We start from the raw sequence: 13,178 nt of genomic DNA on the forward strand, positions 1-13,178 counted from the left end.
CACCCGCGGCCCGCTACACATTGTAGTGCTAGCATAAAAAAGCTTCAACTTGAGGCAAGAAATTGCCTTATGATACACTATTCTACATGTTCTGGTGTTGGCATGGGGAAGAGAAATGCATGGGGGCCATTTCAATCAGCATCTACTAAGCTGGGGTGCTTCCTTATGGGGACTTAATTTTCAAATGAATTGTTGACATAGTGCGTATTGGGCATTGGTACCAGGGCTGTTGGTTGTTTTCTTTACTTATTTGATTTCCCCCAGAAAGGGAAAATCTGAATTACGTTGGGGGGGGGGCATGAACAAAGCTAGCATTTTTAGGCCAATAACATTGTGGGTGCTGCAAAAAAAGCTGCACGTGTGAAAAGTACCAATTTCACAATAAACACCTGTATGGAAGCATTCCTAATCTTAGAAACAGCTTTGAATGCAGTGTGGGTGAGGAGTGGAAAAATACCAGTCCTATCACTATACTCCCACTGATCATGACTGTGCTATACCAGAGAAAGCGCTCACTGCATATCTCTCAGAATGGGGGGGGGGAGGAGAAACCATGCTCATTACCTTTTCGGCCAGTGTCAACACTGTCCGCGCTTGTATAACAACTACTTGCTCGTCATTCGTTAGGTTCTGCAGCAAGAACAAAACAGGATTGTCATCAGAGCACATGCCTTTTCATCTTTTTGCCATAGCCAAATTATGTCAGGAGAGCAGAGCAGCTCTCGGTATGGTGGCATCACATTGCATGCTGTGTTTTCCTAGATCAGGAAGGGGGAACCTGTTGTCAGACTCAATTCCTACCAGTCCCAGCCAGTAAGGACAAGGATCAGGGATGAGATGGGAGTTGAGTCATGACACCTGGAGGGACACAGGTCCGTCCGTCCCCGACCTAGATATTATGGAGCAAAAGGAAAAAGACATATGGAAATATAGCAACTCCATGTCTCACATGACCTAGCCCTGCTTCCCAAAGAGCACCTCTCTTTTTTGCACACAGGGAGGTTCTACATAGAGCCAAAGTCTTCTACACAGCTCCTTTAGAGAAAACGTAAGTATACAGAAGAGAACTGCAACTCAGATCTACAAGCATGATGCACAGAAGAAGCCAGCAGTAGTGAGTGGTGTTGTGCCTCTGCTCCCACTTTCAGGGATGGCACGAGGGCAGGGCAGAGTAGCAGAAGGGTTGGCCGCATGCAGTTGCACTGGTGGAGCCAGTCCAGCATTTTCACACTGGTGTGCCCACACAGCCCCTAGCTTACCACTGCCTTATCCCCGCCCCCAGTAAGTAGCAGCAATGCTGCTGTAGGTGGAATGGCCCTTCCCCATGGCGCCAGCAACTCCTGAAATAGACAGCAGATAACAAAGATGCAAATGCCAGCACTTTTAAATCCCACTGATTTCAATGGGAGTGATGAAATCAGGCAGGCTCCATCTTTGTGCGGGTCATCAAATAAACCGACAAGCAGTTCATCAGAATTCACTTGTAACTTACACAGGGTCAGTAGTAAATTAAAGAGTTTGACCCAAGAAATAAGAATTTATGTAGCACAATTTTGTACCATTTTTAAAAAGAAATAATTTAAATTTAGTTCACCTTAGGCTCTATCTTGAATCTATTCTATTTGACAGAGCTTAATTCTCAAACTTATTAAAATACTTGTCAAAGGAAGCAAAAAGCAAAGACCGGGAAAGCGTTGGGGGGTGGGTGGGAGAAAGAGTGCGCCTATTCATGAATTGGTTTTGCTTTTTTAAGAAAGTAGCATAAAATTAAATAGCCAACATTAAGGTGGTGTGGAAAAACCCATAAAGGACCTTATTGGCATATAATAGCAAAGGGCATGCAAATATTGACCTGTATTGACTTGTCCCCGACAAAATGTAAGAAAAGCATTTTTTTTATTAAAAGATGCTTGAGGTTATTTAATGCTATCTGGACAAAAGGACAAAACATACTAGTAGGAACATGCACAATTTATTAAATGAACATACACTTACGGCGTTATCCCCTAAAATGTCCAATTTTTTCATCAACTCTGCTACTAGTATGTCCTAACAAGAGAGAGGTACACAAGGCACAGAATATCAGAAAAATGCACAATGCTTTGCTGAGATGAAGCAGTAGCAGAGAAAAAAGAAAATAAGAATGACTTACTGTTACTCCTTCTGCCTCACAGTAAACCTGGAGGGGGCTTTTCCCTTCAGTAAAAGGAATGTGATGGAAATTGATAGCTGGAGATCTTCTCTCTCGCTCCTGTAATCAAACCAAAACTGTGTTGCTTTATCATCAGCTTAATTAAGAATGAGCTTTCATGAACTTAAATATAAAGCCAACTATGTAAGGGAGTGACTGTCAATCATTTGGAATCTGCACATAAGGAGAAGCATTGGCTGCTTTGAGATACATCTAAGGCAGGGGTCAGCAAACTTTTTCAGCAGGGGGCCGGTCCACTGTCCCTTAGACCTTGTGGGGGCCCAGACTATATTTTTTTGGGAGAAGAATGAACAAATTCCTATGTCCCACAAATAACCCAGAGATGCATTTTAAATAAAAGGTCACATTCTACTCATGTAAAAACACGCTGATACCTGGACTGTCCGCGGGCCAGATTTAGAAGGCGATTGGGCCGGATCTGACCCCTGGGCCTTAGTTTGCCTACCCATGATCTAAGGGGTGTCATGCTGTGATGTAATAGTACAAATGTGGTGTTTAAATGGTACAGACAAAAAATGATTGCTCTTTGCATAAACTTTAATCTGAAACTCGGGCATACAGCAAAAGTTGGATAGTGAGAATGTGCAATGACAAACAGGAAAATCCAAGCTCACATGCATTGCATTTTCAGTAATAAAAAAACCCACAAATTTGAGTTTCTATATATATTTTAATGGAAATTCCAAAACTCTTGACTTTTTGTCTCCAGTCATTATTTTGTAGAAAATATTCTGGAAGTTGCCTGGTCCTCAACTAACATATGTAGAGAAGCACCTTAGCTAATATGGGCTTAAGGAGTGTCTTGGTCACTCTGCTCTGTCAGAAGCGCACAAACAAATGGACTGTTCCTTACCAGTCATTCAGTACTGTGCATGCACAGCTTTGATGGGAAGCATAATAGAGAAATATGTGGCATAACTTCAATTCTGGGCTGCTAGGGAGAGACAAGACCTTTGGAAGTGATGGTATGATTTGTTTGTTAATCCCAGTATTACCTACTCTGACTAGCAGTGCCTCTCCAGTATGGATGGCAAAGAAATTTGATTCACTATGTAATTAAAGCTAAATATATCAAATTCACACTTTCTGAAACAATATGTGAACCGAAACACAGCTATCCTTCAAAAGTTGCACCTATCTGAATTTTGCGATGCGAAAATTCTTCAACCGAACAAAATGTTCACAAAAATGCATATACTAGGGGGTGAAGGAGAAAGTAAGCATAAAAATGATGATATATGGGGAAATTGCTAGCAAAAATATGTATACATTAGGTGAAATTTTATTCAGAGAAATTTTCACTAAAATGCTGCTGAATTTTCATAGTTTTAAAAGAACAAACCAGAAATTGCTGCAAAACATGGAAAACTGAATTTAAGATTGGGAAAATGAGAAATGGAAAGAATCAAAATTGGCAGTTCCTTCCATCTCCCCTTAAGGGACCTAGACAAAGGTATTTTCCAAGAGCTGCTACTTGCTCTTTTGAACTGAACAGGCCCATGATTAAACCTTGGAACTTTTGTATACAAAACATGCAGTCTTCTACTATTCAGCTCCCCTTTAAACTTTTCAATGTTATATTTTTTTTCTCCTAGTATAAAAGAAGTATGGCGTTTTTAATATCTTCCTACACTTTCTAATTAAGATAATGCAGGTGATTATTGCATCCTATTGATGTGCGGAGTCAACAAAGCATCTGCATTGGGTTAATTTATTTAGTAAACATACAGATTCCTATATATAAAATATCTCAAAGTAGATTATAGTAAGGAGCCAGACTCTAAAACAACAAAGAGTCAAGGGCTGTTGTCAATGTACAACAACTCAATATACAGTGCAGATGATATTCAAAACCTAGCAAATAAAAACAATTTTAAATATAAAAATCCACCCAAAACCCAGACTTTAAAATACTATAAATAATAAGCTGTATGATCCAGGACCAACAGTTAACGTGGCTTTGTCCATCTAACCTCCATTTCCCTTTGTCTGCTTATGCGCTCTTTATAACTGACTTATCACTATTTTTACCCACACTTCTGAATGTTTGAATGGTACATCATAAAAAGGTAAAGGGACCCCTGACCATTAGGTCCAGTCGTGACCGACTCTGGGGTTGCGCGCTCATCTCGCATTATTGGCCGAGGGAGCCGGCGTATAGCTTCCAGGTCATGTGGCCAGCATGACAAAGCCGCTTCTGGCAAACCAGAGCAGCACATGGAAACACCGTTTACCTTCCCACTGTAGTGGTTCCTATTTATCTACTTGCATTTTGACGTGCTTTCGAACTGCTAGGTTGGCAGGAGCTGGGACCGAGCAACGGGAGCTCACCCCGTCACAGGGATTCAAACCGCCGACCTTCTGATCAGCAAGCCCTAGGCTCAGTGGTTTAACCACAGCGCCACCTGGGTCCCTGTTTGAATGGTACATCATAAGGCATTCTTAAACAAGCTAAGATTCCAGCATGTTGCTGTACAGCTAGAGAAGAAGTGTGCATGCACACTTATCTGAAGAAGTGTGCATGCACACGAAAGCTCATACCAAAATAAAAACTTAGTTGGTCTTTAAGGTGCTACTGAAGGAATTTTTTTATTTTACTTCGATCCAGACCAACACGGCTACCTACCTGTAACCAGAGCTAGAGAATGGTCAGCTTTGGCTGCAGGCACACCACACATTTAAAGCACATGCCTTCACCCCCAAGAAACTTGGAAACTGTAGTTCACCCCTCAGAAAGCTACAATTCTCAGCACTCTTAGAAAACTGCAGTTCCTATAATTATCTGAGGTGGGTGGGAAATGCCACGTTAATGTATATGGTGCACACAGCCTGGGTTTTGATTAAAAGGATCACTGCAGTAGCATCGTGTCACAACCAGGGGGCGTTCAGCTTGCATGTTGAGCAAACTCACAATATCATTCATGGTGCTGCATTACAGCAAGTCACTACTATTACATCTGCAAATGTAGCAAAGGGTGGTGCAGGACCGGCCAAGGAAGAGCGTGATGGAAGTGATGCTTGGCTTGCAATAGTTACTTGTACATTATCTCCAAAGCTCTTCTGACACTGTGATGCTATCTGACTTGGCATAAAGGCAGATGTTCTGTAATATTTGCCACCAAGTTGTCAAAAGTGTGATTGCCGCTGACATGCAGCATAGATCTGTCACTCTTGCTTCATTAAAGAACTCACTGTAGTCACACCAGCGTTTGTTGCTGATCGCTCAGTTTACAGCTATGCATACCCATCTCTCATTACGACAAAGCAAACTGGAAAGCCTCTGCGGCCCATACTCACTTCCAGTTCTAATATCCTAAATTCCAAGAGTTCGTTTTGATCTTTAGCATCCTGAACATCATGCTTTAACCGAGCCTCTTCCACCTCCATCTGTTTTATCTGGAAAAGCAAAGGGATTGCTCTTTATGATATTACATACATAAAAGACAGATCTATTACGTACTTGATGAGAAAATACCATCTTTTCTTGTATTGAAAACTAATGCACACCTAGTCCATTAAACTCCCTTTTAGTTCACATATGATGCGAATGTTCTTTATTATTAATCTTTAATTACACTTTTGCACGTAAGTATTGGATTTTTATGCTCTGAATAGAAGTGTCCAAAATGTACCTTTTCTACGAGCTCTTGATTTCTTTTGTACAATGCTTGTTTTTCTTCAATCCACTTCATATCCTTGGGGGGAAAACACATTAATATTACTGGAAAAACACTGGCAACTTTCAATTCCTAACACTGGCTTGGTTTATCCTATGGTTACCAAGACAGGAGAGGAGGAGCCTCACAGCTGCTTTGCTTTTCCCTGGGCCTCTTAGCTCAGCATGGTGCAGGAACTGAGCCACAGTTTAGTTTACCATGTCATCTTAACACGACTAAATTCTTTCCTCCTTAACCAGGAACTGAAGCCAAAAACAAATCTTGGAGCTGAGAACCTTGGCTTAGCTGCTGCGCTAAGCTGAAAGGACTGAAGAGGAGCAAAGTGGCTTCAGTGCTCTCCCCAGGAGCCAGCACATTCATGTATACATGCTTACATGTGAACACAGCCACGGGCAGAAATCAGTAGAAGGCATATGATTTCCCAGGAGAGAATTGTGAGCAGGTCATTGGCTTCCTGACTGTGTTGAGCCAAGACACTTTTTAAATAGCACGTAGGCTGCCTCTCTTGAGAAGTGCAGCAGTGAAACGAACTATTTATTTCTGGAGGGCTTTATCATCCTTGTTTTTGGAGCCTTCCCTTAGATTAATTCTATGCTCAACACATAGGGAGAGGATCAGAAGTGCCAACAAGCCAGAATGAAGGATAGGGAAAGCCCCTGCAATGTATACTGCCACAGTTAAGTGATAAACCTGCCAAACCAGAGAATTGTGGACCGTCTGGTAGATTGGGACCTCAAACCTAGGGGCAAGAGATTAAATATTGAGCTGCCCTCAAAATATATAACCCAATTGAAGCCAGACTTGTAAAAGTAAATCTTGGAGTTAAGCTTATTCCAGCAGACTCCAGTAAATCAGCCCAAGAAAGGACATAGAAGGTGCCTGGGCTGTGGCTTGGAGGCCTTGAGAAAATCTCTCAGGACTGATTACAAGAACAATTTTCTCAAACTCTTAAAAGGAAAATGTTGAATGAAGAAGGCTGCAGGCAAGGAATACATGAGGGGGGGGGATGTATTTGCACATAGCTAAACATGTACTGAATACCAGACTGATATGATGCATTTGCCCTTCATCTATTACCTGTCCTTGCTCCGCAAGTGCCTTTTCTAGGTCATCTATCTGAGCCTGGGATCTGTGGATTTCTGCTTGAAGCTGCTCACGAGTCTGTAGGATGGGATTGAAGAAACGTCAAACTTTCTCTGATAGCTATCATCCCAAGGACAATGCAGTTCTAGCGCAGGGTGACACTATAAACACCCAAATGCTGATCCATTAATTCAGACAATTTGAACGGCTATTTGCCGATAGCTGGTTCACACATTATGAAAGCCAGCAATCTCCATCTTGGAACTGAGTCTACAAGCTGACCTCATGGCTGCAATAGCCAAAGTACCCAAAGTAATTTTCTTTCTCATTTCCCTTGTCTCAGCATCTTATGCTGGGTGTACCATCTTGCCTGAAAAAGTTCTGGTGAACTGGAAAACTTGCCACATATTTGCAACTTTTTAGTTTGTCCTAAAGGTCTTGCCCAACAGTGGACTTTAAATAAAAACATACTTTTGAGATGGGGATACTGATTTAAGAAGTGGCTTTGTGTTGAGCATTAAGTATTGGATATCCATGGTCAATTTCCCCCCAGACTAAATCATATTACAACTTTCAAGCTGATTTTCAAACAGTGTATTTCAATCACCTGTCTATGTTGTGTTCTATGCCTCCTGGGATGCAATTGGTTATCAATAAAATGAAGTCTGGGCTAGGGTAGGAGGGAGCAACCCTACCCCCCAATTTTATAGTAATAGGTGATACTGTATATTGCTGTAGACATATGTATAAGACAAAACCCTTTGACTTTCTGGGTGCTGTTGGACTCCAACTCCCATCAGTGTCAGCCAATGGTCTGGGATGATGGCAGCTGGAGTCTACCAACATCTGGAGGATACACAAGTTTCCCATCTGTGATATAAGGATCGTTACTTGCAAGGTGAGCTCAAAGAAGGCAAAACACAATTTAAATATTCAGACTCTTGTAAGGAAATGCATCTCCTTTAGAAGTGTAAACCTGAGAATACGTAATCTTAGTAAATGCTTGTGAGCATTTTATATTCAAGGATATTACTAACAGATTTCTATTGTAACGGCATTCAACGTCAATGGTTTTTATTTTCATATATCATTTTTTTAAGCTGACGAGAAGCATGAAAATAAAAATGCACTAGATGTGGTTTCTCAGTAATCTATTCCTTCAGCACAAGAGTGGACAATGTGACTGATATGAGAGACCATAAAGTTGAGTTTTGTGTTTGAGATGGTTTCGTAGGCACACTATGAATTCACAGCAGATCAGAGTCACATTAAACAACTTTCTGCCTTAAAAAACCTCCCCCAAAATAATTTATCACTGATAATTAAAAGAAGGGAGTGGGGTAAAGTGGAAGAATGAAAATGAGGAGGACAATGAAACTCATTTTAAGCTGTTTCTCAACTTTCTGCACTTTAGCTTTCTACCTAGACATCATTTTACCTTGTCACTATTTGTCTTCTACCTTTATTTTGGAAAAGTTCAGATGGTTGTCCACCTTAATATGGGTACTTCTCTCTTATAGTTCCCACATGTTCCTGCTATGCTAGTTAAGACCACAAACCTGAAAGCAGGGTCTGTCTTAAGTTTTTTAAGGTGATGATTTATCTCAAGTTAATCAGGACTCACTCTCATTGAAAGAAATGCAACTTAACAGCACAATCTTATGAATAAGGCAAGTCCCACTGCATTCCGTGTTCTCCATCATGAGGGGAACCTACACAACTGCAACAAGGTCCATGCTAGAGATCGTCACCATCCTGTTCATAGAGGATGCAAGAGGGTGGACCAATTGCACTCACCCCTGTTCTCCCTTCTCACATATAGGCTCAACTCAGAATATGAACACCTGTATAAGGTTTAAGTCCCACTGAAACTAGTGGATCAAGTTGTCTGTGAGTAACTTAGGCTGCAGTCCTGTACACAATTCAAGTACCATTGTATTCAGTGGGGCTTATTTCTATGCAGATATGCATAGGGGCAACACAAACACAGCCATCCCTTCTCTCCCTTCTCACATGTTGACTTATTCCAGAAAAAGAGCATCTGAACATGCCATAGCTGCCAAGTTTTCCCTTTTCTCGCAAGGAAGCCTATTCAGCATAAGGGAAAATCCCTTAAAAAAAGGGATAACTTGGCAGCTATGAAACATGCTCTATAGCCATGGCTGGTCTTGATGGATTGTAATTCTAGATCAGGGAGGGGAACCTGTGACCTCCAGAGGTGGTTGGACTGCAACTCTCATCATTGATGAAATGCTGATATGGAACAGCACCATGGACACCTCCCATATGAACACTGGCTATACTGACTGGGACTCAGAGTTGGGGTCCACCATAGGTTCCCCTTCCCTGTTCTGGACAGTTTATGGATACCTAGTGAAGAATAATAACCTACCACAAATAATACTTTATGAAGCTAAGGCCTCCTTCCGTTGCTACGTTAGTGGTATGGCTGCTGCTGTAGGGTGTTTCCCTCCCCGTGCTGTTCCATTAATAGACTGAAGTCTTGTAGGATGAGTTGGCAACTGAATTCCTTCCCATAACAGCACCACCTTCCCATAAATTATCACTCTTCTTCAGAAATTGATGAAATGCTGATATGGAACAGCACCATGGACACCTCCCATGTGACTTTGGATATTACTTGAGTGAAAGGAGTGGTCCCCACAGTGATAAGGCAACATTAAAATATACATGTCATCTATACTTTTTTCAGAGTCTTTGGGCAGGTAAGCAATCATAAATTTTCTTAACCTAAAGCAGGGATGGGGAACCTGTGGGGCTGATAGCAGTTCATGCCCGACAAGTGTCTGGAGGGATGGATTTCTCCACCTCTGAACTATAGGATATTCCCTTATTTCTCACCCAGAAAGGATCTAGTACTTCTGTTATAAGGGTTAGACTAGCAGGAAATATGATATAGTTACAAGCCTTTATTTTCATGTAATATAAGCAATTTAGACCTTAACTTCTCGTTCTGCATCCAACGTTCCTCCAACCTGCTCTTGCAGCAGAGCATATGCCCTCTGTAAGGCCTGGTATTCCATCGTCAGCTGCCGGAATCTCAGTTCTGTTTCTTCTTTTGCCATGCCCTAAAGCGCAACAACAATAATAATAAAAAGGAAATGTCAGATTGAACTACGAATATAATTCTCCTGAGAAAGAAAACCAATGGAATTCATAAACAGCCTTTACGGACAGTAAACTCTCCTCTAGGATAGAACATTTTGACAAGATTTACACGGGTGGCGCTGTGGTCTAAGCCCACTGAGCATGGGGCTTGCCGATCGGAAGGTCGGCGGTTCGAATCCCTGCGACGGGGTGAGCTCCCGTTGTTCGGTCCCAGTTCCTGCCAACCTAGCAGTTCGAAAGCACGTCAAAGTGCAAGTAGATACTGGTAAATTGGTACCGCTCCGGCAGGAAGGTAAACGGCGTTTCCATGCACTGCTCTGGTTTCACCAGAAGCGGCTTAGTCATGACCCGGAAAAATTGCCTGCGGACAAAAGTCGGCTCCCTCGGCCAGTAAAGCGAGATGAGCGCTGCAACCCCAGAGTCGTTCGCAACTGGACTTAACTGTCAGGGGTACTTTACCTTTACCTTTACCTTTATTCTATGTTTCTTATGGGCTTAACCATTTGAGTTTGTGCAATATCTATGCTACTATCAAATCCATGTGAACAAACCAAGGAAACATAACCATAGGAAAGGGTCCTGTAGCCTCTTAAAGACTAATGAACTGATTATGGCATAACCATTTATGAGCTAGCGTCCAGTACATCAGATGCAAATCAACCCTTTCACCAAATATAGGGGAATAAAATATTCCATGTTCTCGTTCCAGATTTTTCCCCAGGATAGAGAAAGAGGACCTCTATCAGTACGTAGTAATAAGCTACAGTTTTGAGAAATGTATCATTAGTGATTAACTTAGGTCCATCAACATCACTTGGTCTATTCTCTGAGTATAATGTAGTTGGATACAAGCTAGTAGTAGTAGTACCCAAACCACTGGACAATGTGTGATAATTACCTCTTCCAAGTCATCATCCGGTGTGCAGGGTGTTTGATCTGTTCGGTCGGTTTGATATGAGATAGAAGAGCCATCAGACTCAAGGGAAGCTTCTTCATCATACCCGAAAAATGTCTCCACCACTGGCTTCTGACCAAATGACAATGTGTAAGTGCAAGGCAATGAACAATACAAACATATCGTTCCATATTAAATCAAGCAGATCTTAACAATACAAGAGAACTAGACTTCCTTCCTATATGAATTCTGAAGTGAAGACATCCTGTTTGAATAATATGAGCAAATATATTCTCTTTTTCATTTTCTTGATATATAGTAATTTATGAGAAGCTCCTCCGGGAGAATGGTGCATCACAGTAAACACGTATTACCCACCAAACAGCATCTATAGGCTGTATCCAATGAAGGCATCTCATTAGCACACGGATGTCCTTCTGCATGATGGGAAGTCCTCTCCCTCTCCTCTCCCTGCACCCCTCCATCTGCTCTGAAGAGTTGGGGAAACCCCCGTAACAGATTTAGCCCCCCCCCCCCCGGGGACAAGCAGGAAGAGAAGAGGGAAAGGAAGTATTCTAGTGCAGCTGAAAGTCCTTGCACTAACAGGAAAATTTCACTGGATACATAATTCCATTTCTTGATCATCAAACAAAGGCTGTAAAAACCTTACATAAATTAAGTACACCACCATAACTCATTGGAATAATCTTCATCTTTGATCTGTATAAGGGGGGGGGGGACTGGCAATGTCCTATCAGCTATGGACATTCTAACTGCAAAGAGGGGGCAGGTCGGTCCTTTGTCCTGTTGACAAAGTAAGTGGCTGTGAGGGAAATGGGCCTATTTGAAAAAGGCAGCAGCAAGGAGGCAGAGGGATGACAAGAAAGGGAGCCCAATAGGCAGAACAGCTAAAAGAAGAGGTCTGAATAGGCAGTGAGCTAAAAGGGATTATAATAGCCTTAGGTCACAGTTGGCTTGCTCCATAAAGGCTCTTTAAATATCATTATATACAGTATGTATTTAAATAATACATGGTTTCCCACTTACTCTCTTACCTTGGGAAATTTTGCGAATTTCTTCCTTTGTTTCCTATACCTTAGAAGTTTATCCCGCTCCTGCAAGCAGAAGCAAAATGCATGTGTCAAGACAGCCACAAACTGGGATTGAATACAATCCATTTAGGAAATTGTCAGTCTCTTATACCGTTATATTTATGGAAAGTGTGAAATTGGAATAGAACAGGGCATTTAAATTGCACAGATAATCTATGAGGCAAATCAGAATACAAATCAAAGGACAGTGTTAATAATAAAAAATGATTTGCGAATTTTAAGAAGCACAGCTTCACTTTCAAGCACCTGATCTAAGGCAAAATTCTTTGGCTGGTATCTGTGATGAAATAACCTTGCACTAAAAATAGTCCCTGAATATATATATATATTCAGGCGGTGACCATTTTAGGTGCATCCAATTGATGCTTGATCTCCAAAATGGGGGAGGAATGGGGGCAAGGAGGAAAGAGGGCAGGGAAGGGCAGGTGGAATGGGGCAGGGCGGAGTGGGGTGTGCTTATATGCACCCAGCGGATATGGGGGGGGGCAGGAACAGAACCCTCGTGCGAAAGGGTCACCGCCTGTGTGTGTGTGTGTGTGTGCGTGCGTGCACACACACACACACACACACACACACAAACAAACAAACACAGACCAGACACTAACCAGAATCTCTTTTATATTAACATATGAAGCCATTAAACATGACAACCTCACTGTACAATTCAATGGAGAGTTCACATAAGCACACATGAAAAGCAAAATGAAATCCATATGCTACTTACTATTACGCTCTTCACATAGCCAGCAGTTTCTAGTGTCTAGTTTAAAAGAATTAGGAAAACTTGTTATATGAAAGGACACTTGCCTCATTTTCTTTAGCAAAATATCGCAATACTGTACTTTTTTTAAAAAAAAAAAACTTGTGCAACCAGCTCTATATATTACATAATAATAAGTGTATGCTTATTATTCAAGAGTCATTATGAGGTACTGGTTAGACTAAAGCGTCAAACCCTGGGAGACCAAGGCTCAATTCCTCAGCCATGAAACTCACTGGGTGACCTTGGGCCTGTCTCTGCCCAGAGACATCTGAGAGACCACAGGTTTCACCCCCATCCCTTTCATATT

General features: G+C 41.7%; 1 protein-coding gene across 10 annotated transcripts in view; it reads right to left on the reverse strand.

Annotated features, from left to right (window-relative positions):
* Positions 1-13,178, reverse strand: part of JAKMIP3 (Janus kinase and microtubule interacting protein 3) — a 101,703-nt gene that overhangs the window by 11,484 nt on the left and 77,041 nt on the right. For 3 of the 10 annotated variants that reach the window (XM_088670409.1, XM_088670407.1, XM_088670403.1), the window contains 10 exons: positions 12,833-12,868; positions 12,052-12,111; positions 11,000-11,125; positions 9,933-10,061; positions 6,967-7,050; positions 5,845-5,907; positions 5,510-5,608; positions 2,153-2,251; positions 1,996-2,049; positions 565-630 (listed from right to left, as the gene is read on the reverse strand). In XM_088670409.1, coding sequence (XP_088526535.1) covers positions 565-630; positions 1,996-2,049; positions 2,153-2,251; positions 5,510-5,608; positions 5,845-5,907; positions 6,967-7,050; positions 9,933-10,061; positions 11,000-11,125; positions 12,052-12,111; positions 12,833-12,868 — 816 coding nt within the window. Of the gene's footprint in view, positions 1-564; positions 631-1,989; positions 2,050-2,152; positions 2,252-5,509; positions 5,609-5,844; positions 5,908-6,966; positions 7,051-9,932; positions 10,062-10,999; positions 11,129-12,051; positions 12,112-12,832; positions 12,869-13,178 lie in introns of all 10 variants that reach the window. The other 7 variants (XM_088670408.1, XM_088670406.1, XM_088670402.1 and 4 more) reach the window with 3 other exon arrangements.

This window comes from Zootoca vivipara, chromosome 5, assembly GCF_965207765.1.
Source record: "Zootoca vivipara chromosome 5, rZooViv2.hap1.1, whole genome shotgun sequence".
NCBI lineage: Eukaryota > Metazoa > Chordata > Lepidosauria > Squamata > Lacertidae > Zootoca > Zootoca vivipara.